The sequence below is a fragment of the Musca autumnalis genome, unplaced genomic scaffold (assembly GCF_047663935.1).
Source record: "Musca autumnalis isolate F117 unplaced genomic scaffold, ASM4766393v1 scaffold_2, whole genome shotgun sequence".
Taxonomy (NCBI): domain Eukaryota; kingdom Metazoa; phylum Arthropoda; class Insecta; order Diptera; family Muscidae; genus Musca; species Musca autumnalis.
In genome coordinates, this window is record NW_027411755.1 from 33,755,676 (window position 1) to 33,768,873 (window position 13,198).

Here is a 13,198-nt window from a genome sequence, read left to right on the forward strand (position 1 = left end):
AGAAAGACGGATATGACGCTAAAGTGTCTTAAATTTGCCCATTATTTTATAGACTTGCATCAAAACTATGCTGATTCAAATGCAGCTGAGCATTTTTTGAATTAAGCATTGAGTTTTAATTCTCTTCAAAAAAAAAAACGAAAAATAAGTTTTTAAATCTCAGGATACGAACTTAATATTAATGATTTGTGCAACAGTTTGCGGGCAACTTTATAAGAATCAACAACAACGTCTAGAAAATCATTCGTCAACGTCAGCACCCACTTATGGTGGTTATATCTGCGAATTATGGACATTCAATAAAAATTAACAAGTTATTTTAAATATTGAAAAGAAATTAATAGTTCAATTATGATTTTGTGTAGAGCGTTTTTGTTTGTAAGCTTTTTCGCGGTGGTCTTGGCTAATGCCAATAATCTGTGTACGCGTAAAATATCCCGACCTGTCACAAAAACCGTTATGAAAAATGGTCAAATTGTCAAAGAGGTAAGAGTGCAATGTGAATATGCAGGATATGCGGGAAAGACTGATGGACATTTTGCACCATTTTAAAATAAAGGAATTAAATTAAGTCTGTAAAAAAATTGTAAATCTTTGATGTGTTCGTGTTTCACATTTCTTTCGTTATCAAAAGCCACAAATTTAAAAGAAGAAAATTTTCATTCTATGTTCAATTTAAAAAAAAACATTTTTTATACATAAAGATATAAATAAAGATATATTGAATACATCGTCAAGTGAAATAAGTATGCCAAAGGAAAATAACTAATAACCGAGAATTTAGTATTGGAAGTGATATTGGATTTGTTTTACTGTACATATGATAAGAAATTTAAAAACGGTATTGAATATAAATATGGGTCAGCCCATAAGCAAGTGAAGTCGTTTCACATACGAGGGCTGCACGATAACTTTCTGGCCTAACAATGAAAATGCGTATATTTACCATAAAAATAGTTTTAGAGATTTAATATTCAAGATATATTTTATTGAGACTTTTACAAAATTATAGGGAAATATTCTCCATTTAACAAAGATAACTTAAAATTTTTTATTATTATTTTAATTCGATAATAGGTTAATAGTTATTTGCTTCGGAGCGGTGATTTCATAAAAGAGCATGTATTGGTGTTGTATCAGTGTTTGCTCCCGACAATTTGTCTGATAAAAAAAGTGAACATCGCCATAAAAACAACTTCAATAATATAGCTATATATTCGGTTCGAGCCCTCCAGCCACTACATATGGTGCCATAAGGGTTTTTTACAACTTTCGGGCTGTTTTCTCAAAAAGTATGGACTCGCCCCTGAAAAAAAAACTTTTACTGTTGTAATTGAGGCAGCGAATGCAAATTGCTTCAACAAAAAACAATGTGATTCGAGAACAGGTCTTAAAGTGAATTTATCCAAAAATATGTGTGGGAGGTAACCCAAGGAGTGGACAAATATAGTCCATATTCGAACCTGACCTATATCTGGTAGATATATTACGATGTGTAAAGTATGGACCAAATCGGTCACTTCCATCAAGAGTTATCGTGCGCACAATTTTTCCGAACATTTTTGAACTTTTGTGGGGGAGGTTCCTGAAGGAGTGGACCGATATGACTTATCTTCGAACTTAAACTAAGTTTGCACAAAATATTACAAAGACCAACTTGTGAACCTTATCGGCAGATCCGCTCGAGAATTATCTTTCGCTTCAACCACTACAAACGGTGTCATAGGGCTTTTTGTACCTTTAAGGCTATTTCCTCAGGAAGTATGCACTTGCCCCTGATGAAACTGACACCGTCGTATGGGGGGCAGTGAATACAAGTTGTTACAACAAAAATCAAAGCGATTCGATATCAAGTACTAAACTGAACTTTTCCGAAATTTTGTGTGGGAGGTACCCGAAGGTGTGGACCGATTGAGTCCATATTGAAACCTCATCTAAGTCTTGTAGAAGTTTCACGATATACATAGTATGGACCAAATCGGTTACTCCCTTCAGGAGTTATCGTCCGCAAAATTTTTCAGAACTTTTGTGGGGTAGGTACCGGAAGGAGTGGACCAATATAACCCATCTTCGAACATAAACTAAGTTTGGACAAAATATTACGAAAGCCAAATGTTGGACCGAATCGATTGATTCGAGCGAGAGTTATCGTGCGCACCAGCCAGCCAGACAGACGACGGACATTGCTAAATCAACTCCAAATTGTCTGAAACATATTTCGTCCAAACATACTTAGGGTCTAAAACCATTATTTCGATGAGGCACATTTTGCCCGTATGAAAGTGTATATACCCTCGTTATCATAAATGCTGAGGGTATAATGAAAGGTGCTTATACCTGTGAAGTTTTTGCGGATTCTGAAACTTCAATGTTCATAGATGAGAAAAATCAAAAAAAAAAAAAAAAAACAAAAACAAATCGCCGGAGGTATTTTCAAATAAATCGCGGTCAAAGTTAAAATTTTTAGGGCTTTATTATGTTTTCACGATTTTGCTCGGAAACCGCAATCCCTATCGAATGGAAATAGAGCAAATGTTTTAGCAGTGGAAATTCTCTACAAGATTAATGTTATTTTCTTAGGTTTTACCATTTTTGAGATATAGAAGTTCAAATTGAGCAAATTTTACAGCTATAAGATTTTCTCAGGTCCCATATCGATAAGTCTTGCCGTATTCAACAAAATCGCGAAACGCTAACAAAAACCTAAAAATACAACCTTAGCTTCTTTATCTCATAAATAGTTCAACCTGGGAACAAATCAGAAAGGCGAATCCTCTAGAGAATTTTCACAACTAGCTTTGCGATTTCCAAGCAAAATCCTGAAAACCTAAAATAGACCTAAAAATGTGAACTTTGACCGCGATGTATTTCAAAATCCTGCCAGCAATTTTTCTTGTTTTTTGATTTTTCTCATCTATTAACATTGCTGTTTCAAAATCCGCAAAAACTACCCAGGTGTAAGCGGGTTTCATTTTAAGTTAGTCATGGTTTTATAAAGAGACTATTCAGTCAGTGCATTGTCCCAATTTGAACTTATATATGTCAAAGATGGTAAAACCTACGAAAATAATAATTTAAAATTAGTTAAGGCGCACCGTGGTTACCGTTATTTGAGTTTGTATATTCACAAATTCAATATACGCCATTTTTAGCATTCTGATTATTAGTGACGCTGAGTTAAAATCCATGATATTACCACAGAATAAAGTAGGTTATAGGAATACTATACACGTTTTGGCCTCGTAGAAAAATAGTTTTAAGGGCATTGATATAAGTCTTATATAACAGTACCACACTTGAGTTCTTTTGAAGCTTTAGCTAACGTATTTCCTCTTTAATAATAAGGATAGGGTAGCATGGGGAAGCTTCGCCAGTGCGCCGATTTAATTAATGCTACATGAAGATCGTCCATGGGAAAGTTATGAGTTAATCGAATATCTATAACATTCCCTTTGGTGATCTTTATGCTGCTTCAATAAAATCAGCGCTGGCGAAAGCACAATAGTGGCGAAGCTGCCCCATGTTATCCTACATAGTTAACCCTTATGTAAATGCCTTAAGAAGATTTTTCTCAATAACATGGAAGTTGCATTGTGTACCCTCCATATAAATATAACAGATGTTCATATAAAAAACGCCGCTGTTAAAAGAAATCAGCTAAATATAGCAATAATGTAGTGTCGTTAAGACTTAACGACAACTTTTTTTGGGTGACGTAGGGGATGGAAGATTACAAGCAACGGTCCTGACCGGTTTTAACATGGCAAACCCAGGACACTGACCTCCCAGTGGTGTCACCTGGGGAACTGCCTTTAACACCCGTTAAAGGTAGTGAGCTAACATGTGCCGCGGGTTCACCCATAAGAACGTTAAAAACTTGGGTTTGGGCGTCGGGTTAGTAACCCTCCCCAAGAAAAAACAGCCTACTATGAAAAAACGAAAGAAAAGAAAAACAAACCCCTCTGAAGTTGACGAACCCAGCAAACGTTTTAAGGACCGTGATCTGCGAATCTGCACCTGGAATGTTCGCACTCTTTATAGAGATGGTGCAGTTTCCGCATTGGCAGATGTACTTGAAAAGTACAAGGCCAACATTACCGCCATACAGGAAATACGATGGAATGGGAAAGGCGTCACAACAACACCTAAAGGTGACGCCCTGTATTATAAATGCCATGACACGAAGCATGAGTTTGGTTGCGGATTTGTAATTGGTCGGTTAAAACATCTGGTCTCCAGCTTCACCCCAGTGAATGAAAGACTTGCTGCAATTCGAATAAAAGCTAAATTCTTCAACATCAGCTTTATTTGCGCTCATGCTCCCACTGAAGAAAAGGACGAACAGACCAAAGATATATTTTACGAGCGCTTAGAAGAAACATATGACCGTTGCCCTGCCCATGACATTAAAATCATTTTAGGCGATTTTAATGCCAAAATTGGAAAGGAGAATATATTTGGCCCAACAGTCGGGAAATTCAGTCTCCACAGTGAAACATCTGACAATGGTATGAGGCTGATAGACTTTGCAGCTGCAAAAAACATGGTAATTAGCAGTACCAGATTTAATCATCTCGATATTCATAAGGACACTTGGCTGTCTCCAGATCAAAGAACAAGTAATCAAATTGATCATGTTGTGATAGATGAAAGAAATTCATCCAGCGTGTTGGATGTACGATCGTTCCGAGGCGCAAACATTGATTCGGACCACTATCTTGTTGCAGCAAAGGTACGTACCCGTCTAAACGTTGCAAATAAAGCACGAACAGACACAACGCGGAAGTTGGACATCGATAGGCTGCAAACACAACAGATAGCCACAGCCTATTACACTCAACCAATTGCTTAATCAAAGCACTCCTCATCCCGATAACATATCAGCGCAATGGCAAAATATTGTCCATTCCATGCAAACAGCCGCAAAATCCATACTTGGATTCCAGAGACCTCCACCAAGGAATCCATGGTATGATCAGGAGTGTCGTGCTGCCACCGAAGAGAAAAATGCGGCATATAGGGCTACTTTGCAATCCGTAGAACCGCGTAGAGCACGTGAGAGATACAGGAGAGAGGAAAAACGTCTTTTCCGCAGGAAAAAGAGAGAATGGAAAAGCGGGAGTGTATAAAAATCGAAATGTACAGGATCCAGAATGAAGTCCGAAAATTCTACCAAAGAGTGAAGCATCAAACTGATGGCTTTGGTACAGGCACATCTTCCTGTAGAGACCAGCAAGGTAATTTGGTAACTGATACAGATAGTGCACTCAGGATATGGAAAGAACATTTTTCAAAACAGTTGGTATCCAATAGCAGCGAAGACGACGAAGATAACACAGTCCCAATCCCAGAAGATGGTATTGAATGTATACCGCCCAGCCAAGATGAGATAAAGACTGCAATAAATCGGCTGAGCCGATGGCTTACCAGCGAGCTGTTCAAAACCTGAGGCGTATTCATCAGCTAGTTGGCACCATCTGACAGAAAGAACGAGTACCCGACGATTGGAACCTGAGCATCCTATGTCCCGTCCACAAGAAAGGAGATAAGACTGTATGCTCCAACTATAGGAGCATAAGTCTACTCCCTATTGACTACAAGATCGTGTCAGGGATATTGTGCGAACGACTAAAGCCTATGGTCAACGATATAATTGGAACATACCAATGCGGCTTTAGACCTGGCAAGTCCACCATTGACCAGATATTTACCCTGCGGCAAATCCTGGAGAAGATCCAAGAGATGCAGATCGACACCTACCACCTTTTTGTCGATTATAAAGCAGCCTTCGACAGCCCGCTGCGTTCAAAGGTATTCCAAGCCATGTCTGAATTTGGTATCCCGGCTTTGTAAAATGACTTTAACTGACACGAGGTCCTCAGTTAAAATAGGAAAGAACCTCTCCGAAGAGTTTGGTAACAAAAGAGGTTTCAGACAAGGAGACAGCCTTTGGTGTGATCTCTTCAACATCCTGCTGGAAAAGGTTATACGAGAGGCAAACGTCAAAAGAAGTGGCACAATCTACACCAATAGTCACATGTTACTTGCTTATGCTGATGATATAGACATCATGGGCCGATCAGTAAAAGAAGTAACTGATACCTTTATGAAGGTGAGAAGACCAAGTTGATGGTGTCGACGCGCAATGCGTCCATTGAGCTCGGACCGACTGTGGAAGTTGGTTCCTATAATATTGAGGCAGTAAAAGACTTCGTCTACCTCGGCACCTCCGTAAACACAACAAACGACATCAGTTGTGAAATAAAAAGAAGAATTGTATTGGCCAACAGATGCTACTTTGGTTTAAGTAAGCAGTTTAAAAACAAAGCCACATCTCGTCAAACAAAAATAACGCTCTACCAAACACTGATACTACCCGTGCGGAAGCCTGGGTACTTGCGCAAGCAGACATAGCAGTGCTTGGTGTGTCTGAGAGAAAAATTCTTCGAATGATCTACGGACCAATCTGCGTTGACGGTGAATATCGACGTCGCATGAACCACGAGCTGTATCTGCTGTACAACGACATCAATATTGTTAAACGTATCGAGATGCAGCGATTGCGTTGGCTAGGCCATATCATATGAATGAGCGATGATGAACCCGCTAAAAAGGCGTATAAATACGGACCGCTTGGTGGTGCACGCAGAATTGGCAGGCCAAGGAATAGATGGCGCAAACAAGTGGATGATGAGATGAAATGGCGCGGTATTCCAGATTTCGAAGCAGCAAATAGAGAGAAATGGAGATCTTTTCTTAGTTCGGCCTATGGAACAAATGTTCTGTAATGGGCCAGCTAAGTAAGTAAGTAAGTAACTTAACAATAATTTTCGGTAATTAACGACAAAATTTACCGAACAAAATCGTTAAAATTGGTATATAGAATAGCACATACCGAAAATTATCGTTAACTACCGAAATTCGTCGTTAATTTTGTCGTTAAGGAGTTACAGATTTAATTTGATTCTTGTACAGCCTGCGTAGAAAGGTACTCTAGATTTTCGTTTTTTTTTTTAAGTTTTAGTCACATAATTCAGCCGGAATAACTCAAATTTGGCATTTAGTCTTCGCTTACCTTATAAAACATCCCGTTCAAAAAATCAGACAGTGTAGGTCCAACTTTTGGTGGTATAAGAGTAGCCCCCATTTAAGATTTTTTGAAGATTTTAGTCACATTTTTCTACCGAATTGGTTGTTATTGGAATTTTGTGTTCCCAGAAAATAGAAAATTTACTCAAAAAAAAAAAAAAAAAAAAAAACAATCCATAAGTATCCTGCTTTAAGTCTGGTCGGTATTGCCCAATTTTATGTATTTCGAACGAATTTAATATCTCAATCACATCGGCCCGGCTGAACTTAACGATTTTTTTCTTGTTTCTAACTTTTAATTTCACAATACGATGATCGGTATTGTGAAGGATTGAAAAAGAATTTGCAAACTACAAATAAGTGGCAACAAAAATGAGAACTTATGAAAAACTAGTAAGAAGGTATCCGTCAGCTGTGCTGAAGAAAATATACCCTGAATATACACTTCTCCCAAATTGTGTGTGGGAGGTTCCCTAAGGACGGGACCGATATAGTCGACATTTCAACCTGATACATGAATACGATATGCAAAGATTGGGCCAATCAGAAACTTGGGACCGTCCGGGTTTCTTGGGGCTTTTAGGCCAATATCTCAAGAGGTATGAACTTGCGCAAGAAAAAAAGTACCATCGTAAAGGGAGCCGCAAGGACAACCTACTGAAAGACATTACAAGACGGTCCGATTGGAGCTCTTAAACTTCACTTTATCCGAATTTTTTGTGGGAGGTGCCCGAAGGAGTGGACCAATATAGTCCATATTCTAACCCGATATATATCTGGAGGGAATAATACGATGTGCAATGTTTGGACCATATCGATTGCTCCCTTTGAGAGTTATCGTTCACACCATTTTACAGAACAATTTTGAACTTTTGTGGTGGAGGTACCCGAAGGAGTGGACCGATATGGCCCATCTTCGAACTTAAACTAAGTTTGGACAAAATATTACGATATCCAAAATTTGGTTCGAGTTGGCCTCCGTAATAATTTGTCCAAACTTAGTTTAAGTTCGAAGATGGGTTATATCGGCCCACTTCTTCCGGTACCTCTCCCACAAAAGTTCGAAAATGTTCGGAAAATTTGTGTGCACGAAAACTCTTAAAAGAAGTAATGGATTTGGACCTTATTTTGCACATCGTGAAATTTCTACCACACTTAGATGAGGTTCCAATATGGACTCAATCGGTCCACTCCTTCGGGTACCTCCCATACAAAATTTCCCGAAAGTTAAAAAAAACCCTATGACAGAGTGTGTAGTGGTTGCAGCGCAAAATAGCTCTCGAACGGATCTGCCGATTCGGTCCAAAATTTGGCCTTTGTAATATTTTGTCCAAACTTAGTTTAAGTTTGAAGATAAGCCATATCGGACCACTCCTGCAATTACCTCTCACGGTGCGCCTTAACTAATTTTAAATGAAAGGTGCTTACACCTGGGAAGTTTTTGAGGATTCTGAAACTTCAATGTTCATAGATGCAAAAAATCAAAAAACGAAAAAAATCGCGGGAGGTATTTTCAAATAAATCGCGGTCAAAATTCACATTTTTATACCCTCCACCATAGTATGGAGGGTATATTAAGCTTGTTTTTCCGTTTGTAACGCATTGAAATACTCATTTGCGACCCTATAAAGTATATATTCTTGATCAGGTTTAAATTCTGAGTCGGTCAGTGCACATCCGTCCGTCCGCCCGTCCGTCTGTGGTAATCACTCTAGCATCCACAAAAATGGAGATAGGACGCTGAAATTTTGGGAAAATGCGTCTTTTGTTTGCAGGCAGGTCAAGTTCGATGATGGGCTATATCGGTCCACGTTTTGGTATAGCCCCCATATAACGGTACCACCCGATTTACGGTATTTGGACGTTTTTAGCTACATTTTCAGACCGATGTAGCTATAATTTGACATTTAGGGTTCTTAAGTGTCAGTAAACTTATATAACAAAAGTTGTGGACATAGGTCCACGTTTTGGTATAGCCCTCATATAACGGTACCCCCGATTTACGGTATTTTGCTACATTTTCAGACCGATTTAGCTATAATTTGACATTTAGGGTTCTTAAGTGCCAATAAACTTATATAAGAAAACATGTGGACATAGGTCCACGTTTTGGTATAGCCCCCATACAACGGAACCACCCGATTTACGGTATTTTGACGTTTTTAGCTACATTTTCAGACCGATTTATCTATAATGTGACATTTAGGGTTATTAAGTGTCAATAATCTTATATAACAAAAGTTGTGGACATAGGTCCACGTTTTGGTATAGCCCCCATATAACGGAACCACCCGATTTACGGTATTTTGACGTTTTTAGCTACATTTTCAGACCGATTTAGCTATAAATTGACATTTAGGGTTCTTAAGTGTCAATAAACTTATATAACAAAACTAGGGGACATAGATCAATGTTTTGGAATAGCCCCCATATAACGTTACCTCCCGATTTCAGATATTTTGACGATTTAAGTCGCATTTCTAGACCGAATTAGCTATGATTTGATACTTAGGGTTCTTAGTGACCAAAAAACTTATATTCGAAAAAATTATGAACATAGGTACATGTTTTGGTATAGCCCCCATATAACGGTACCCCTGATTTATGGCATTTTGACGTTTTTAGTTACATTTACTGACCGATTTAGCTATAAATTGACATTTAGGGTTCTTAAATGTCAATAAACTTATATAACTAGTGGACATAGGTCCATGTTTTGGAATAGCCCCCATATAACGTTACCGCACGATTTCAGGTATTTTGACGTTTAAATTCACATTTCTAGACCGAATTAGCTATAATTTGATATTTAGGGTTCTTAGTGACCAAAAAACTTATATTCGAAATAATTATGAACGTAGGTCCATGTTTTGGTATAGCCCCATATAACGGTACCTCGGTATAACGGATTTCGGTATCCCCATACAACGGATTTTCGGTATTTTGAGAATTTTACCTACAAGTTTTAACCAAATTATGTGTAATTTGAACATTTGACATTTGAAATTCTTAGTGCTCACCACACCTCTCTACCAAAAATTGTCAAGAAAGGTCGATGTATTGATAAAGCTCCCGTATAAAAGTACCTCCGTTTTTCCGTAATTTGATGATTTTAACTACAATATTAAACCGAACTAGCAGTAATTTGACATTTGAAGTTATTAGGGGTCACAACACCTCTCCATAAAAAATTGTCAACATAGGTCCATGTTCGGATATAGCTCCCATATAACGGTACCTCCCAAATTTCAGTAATTGGCAATTTTAGCTAAAATTTTAACCGAACTAACTGTAATGTGACATTTGAAGGTTGTAGTGGTCACCACACATCTGCATCAACAATTTTCAACATAGCCCCAATATAACGATACTTCCCGATTTTCGGTACTTTGAGGATTTTACTTAAAATGTTTAACCGAACGGTCCATGTTTTGGTATAGCCCCAAAACAAACCTCCCGATTTTCAGTACCTTAGCTTTATTTTTTGGACGAACTTTCTGTAATTTGAAATTTAAAAGCCAACAAAAATTGTTCATTTCAGTTCATATTTTCGTATAGACAACATACCTCCTGTATAAGTTCGATACATTGGTTACGCCAATGTATATGTTCGATGCATTGTTTCCCCTTCGGCAGCATTACAATTAACCGCATTAATTGGCCGCTCTTTCGAGCTCAAATGGGGAAATCTTCTCTGCCTTTCTTTTAGGAGTCACATTCGCCTGGTTCGGATTGTGGGAGAGAATATTCCTTCTTTCCCACGCTCTCTCCTAAAAGTCATATTCGCTCAGTTCGGATGCAGAAGGGGCGCTTTCCAATGCTGTCGTCGTCGTTGTTGATCACAACCTTGTAAGCGCTATTATGCTCATCTGCAACTTCACTTGTTTTTTCGCTCTTGTCGTTAACACACACCAAAGGTAAAGTCTTGTTTCTCTGAAACCCACCAACTTTACAATAAAGATTTGAAAATAAACATACAACAAAATTACATACACCAATTGTTTTTATTTTTCTTTCTTTTTGGGTTTCAAATACACTGGTATCACGCCAACATTTTGATCCAATCGAGCCGGATCAATAACCTGCATATTGAAGTTGTTGCTAATCTTGGTTTCTTTCCCTATTTTTAAAAGGAGAAAAATCATCAACACCATCATCCCCCCTCATCAGTGCGCATCGTCTTTTCATCATCCACATCAAAAATCACCAAATAAACTAAACATCATCCACAAACAACATCATACATTCAAAGGTACGTAGTTCAGTTTCTTTTATATTGAGCATACCGCGAGTGTTTTTGTTTTTGCATTTGTTTCGGTTTAAAAAATATTGATTTTTGATAATTTGTTCGCTACGTCGCGTACTGGTCGCCCTACAATTGCCTTAACGCGTGTGTTATAAACAAAAATCATCATACAGTCCACTTATCGTCGTACAATTTGCTAAATAATCGTATTAAAATAACCAATAATCCCAATATTGTGCTTTTATTTTAATACATTCGCTGATTATTTACAAAAATCTAAATTATTCTAATTTAATTTCTGCCTAATTTGCATTTGTTCGCATTCTATTGCTTTAATTTGTTTGCCGGTGATCGATTCTGTAGTGCTTGTTTATTATTTCTACCTAAGGGCTTACATACACACATTCCCTTAATCGTTGAAATTGTCAGCCACTAGTGAGAAAAAACAATAACAACACTACTATTCTCCATCGTGCCCTTTTATTTGCAATTCTAAAAACTACCAACAATTTTCTAATCTCATTTGTCGTTTGGGTTTTTGTCGTTTAATCGCAACAACAAAAATACCCAAAAATTCCAGCATCCATACAAGCTAGCAACAATTTATTTCTTTTTTTTCCAACTCTCTTGTCGTTGGTTGGTTTGTGTGTGGTTTGACTAACATACGTTGATCGCTCTGCCGACGCGACGCTGCTTGTGTTTTCCTTTCTTTTATTCGTTTTCGTTGCTGGCTGTCGCACCTTGGGCACCAGTGTAAAAAATAATATTTTTTTGATAAATTTTTAATAAAATTTTGTTTGTTATTTTTTTCGAATATAATTTCGTGTCGCGATTAAATATTGATTGTTCGTGATATTATTCGAATAAAGCACCCTACAATCGGCATTATTGATAATATTTATATATTAAATTCACATTTTATTGATTTTTTTTCAATTATTTATAAATATTTATTTATAAATTCAATTTTAATTTTTTTTCGAAACATTTTTGGATAAATTCGTTTTTACCACATAGTGTGACGTGCACCCTACTGTTGGTAATAGACGATTTTCTCATTAATTTGTCAAGAACTTGTGATTTTTCGAAATTTTTCGTACTTTTTTTAAGCTTTTCGTTGCTATTAGCCATCGTGCTTATTTCTCCCGATCTTTTTCTGCAAATTAGACCGTGTGCACCCTACATTCGGGTCTAGTTGACTTTCTGAAATAGTTAAAAAAGTGATTTTTTTTGAGATTTTTGAATTTTCTGTCGATACTTTTTGGTTTTTTCTTGTCTTAAATCATGTCGGTCACTCCTGTCACACAATTTATTCGTGCTTCTGACAATGTTGTCAAATTCATTGCTGGTTTTAATCTGATTAGGCCAGAAAACCACACTGTTTTCAATCTTGAGATTCGTAACACGGAACTCCAAGATTTGTGGAAGAAAGTGAAGGATACTTATGATAAGTATCTGGATCATCTTATTACCGTAGAGGGTACTAGTTCAAATGACATTTCGTCGGCTGACGCAAAGTATCAAACTACTTGCGAAAGCTACGTCGCTTGTTTGTCGACAATTAATGAAAAATTGCAGGAGCTTAAGTCAGTAAAGTCTCCCCCTGCTTCCCCATCTGCCTTGCTCGTTAGTACTCCTCAAAACAGTCCATCTCAACAGAGTCAACATTTCGATTCTGCGATTCGTGGGTCTAATAGACCTAACATTGGTCAACCACCAGCTTCTAATGGTGGCAATATCTCTATCCGTAGTTCGATTCCTCCACATTTGTCGAATACTGCTCTTCCAGATGTCCAAAACTCTTCGGACATTTCTATTGCTAATTGGAGCTTACCACCATACGTTTCGAATAAAATGCATCAT

The 13,198-nt window shown here is 37.6% G+C and overlaps 1 protein-coding gene across 1 annotated transcript in view; it reads left to right on the top strand.

The window, feature by feature from the left end:
- Positions 1-13,198, top strand: part of LOC141393893 (uncharacterized) — a 68,967-nt gene continuing 55,769 nt past the window's right edge. The window contains exon 1 of the mRNA XM_073967503.1: positions 1-486. Within this exon, the coding sequence (XP_073823604.1) occupies positions 352-486 (135 nt within the window). The 5' untranslated portion in view covers positions 1-351. The remainder of the gene's footprint in view (positions 487-13,198) is intronic.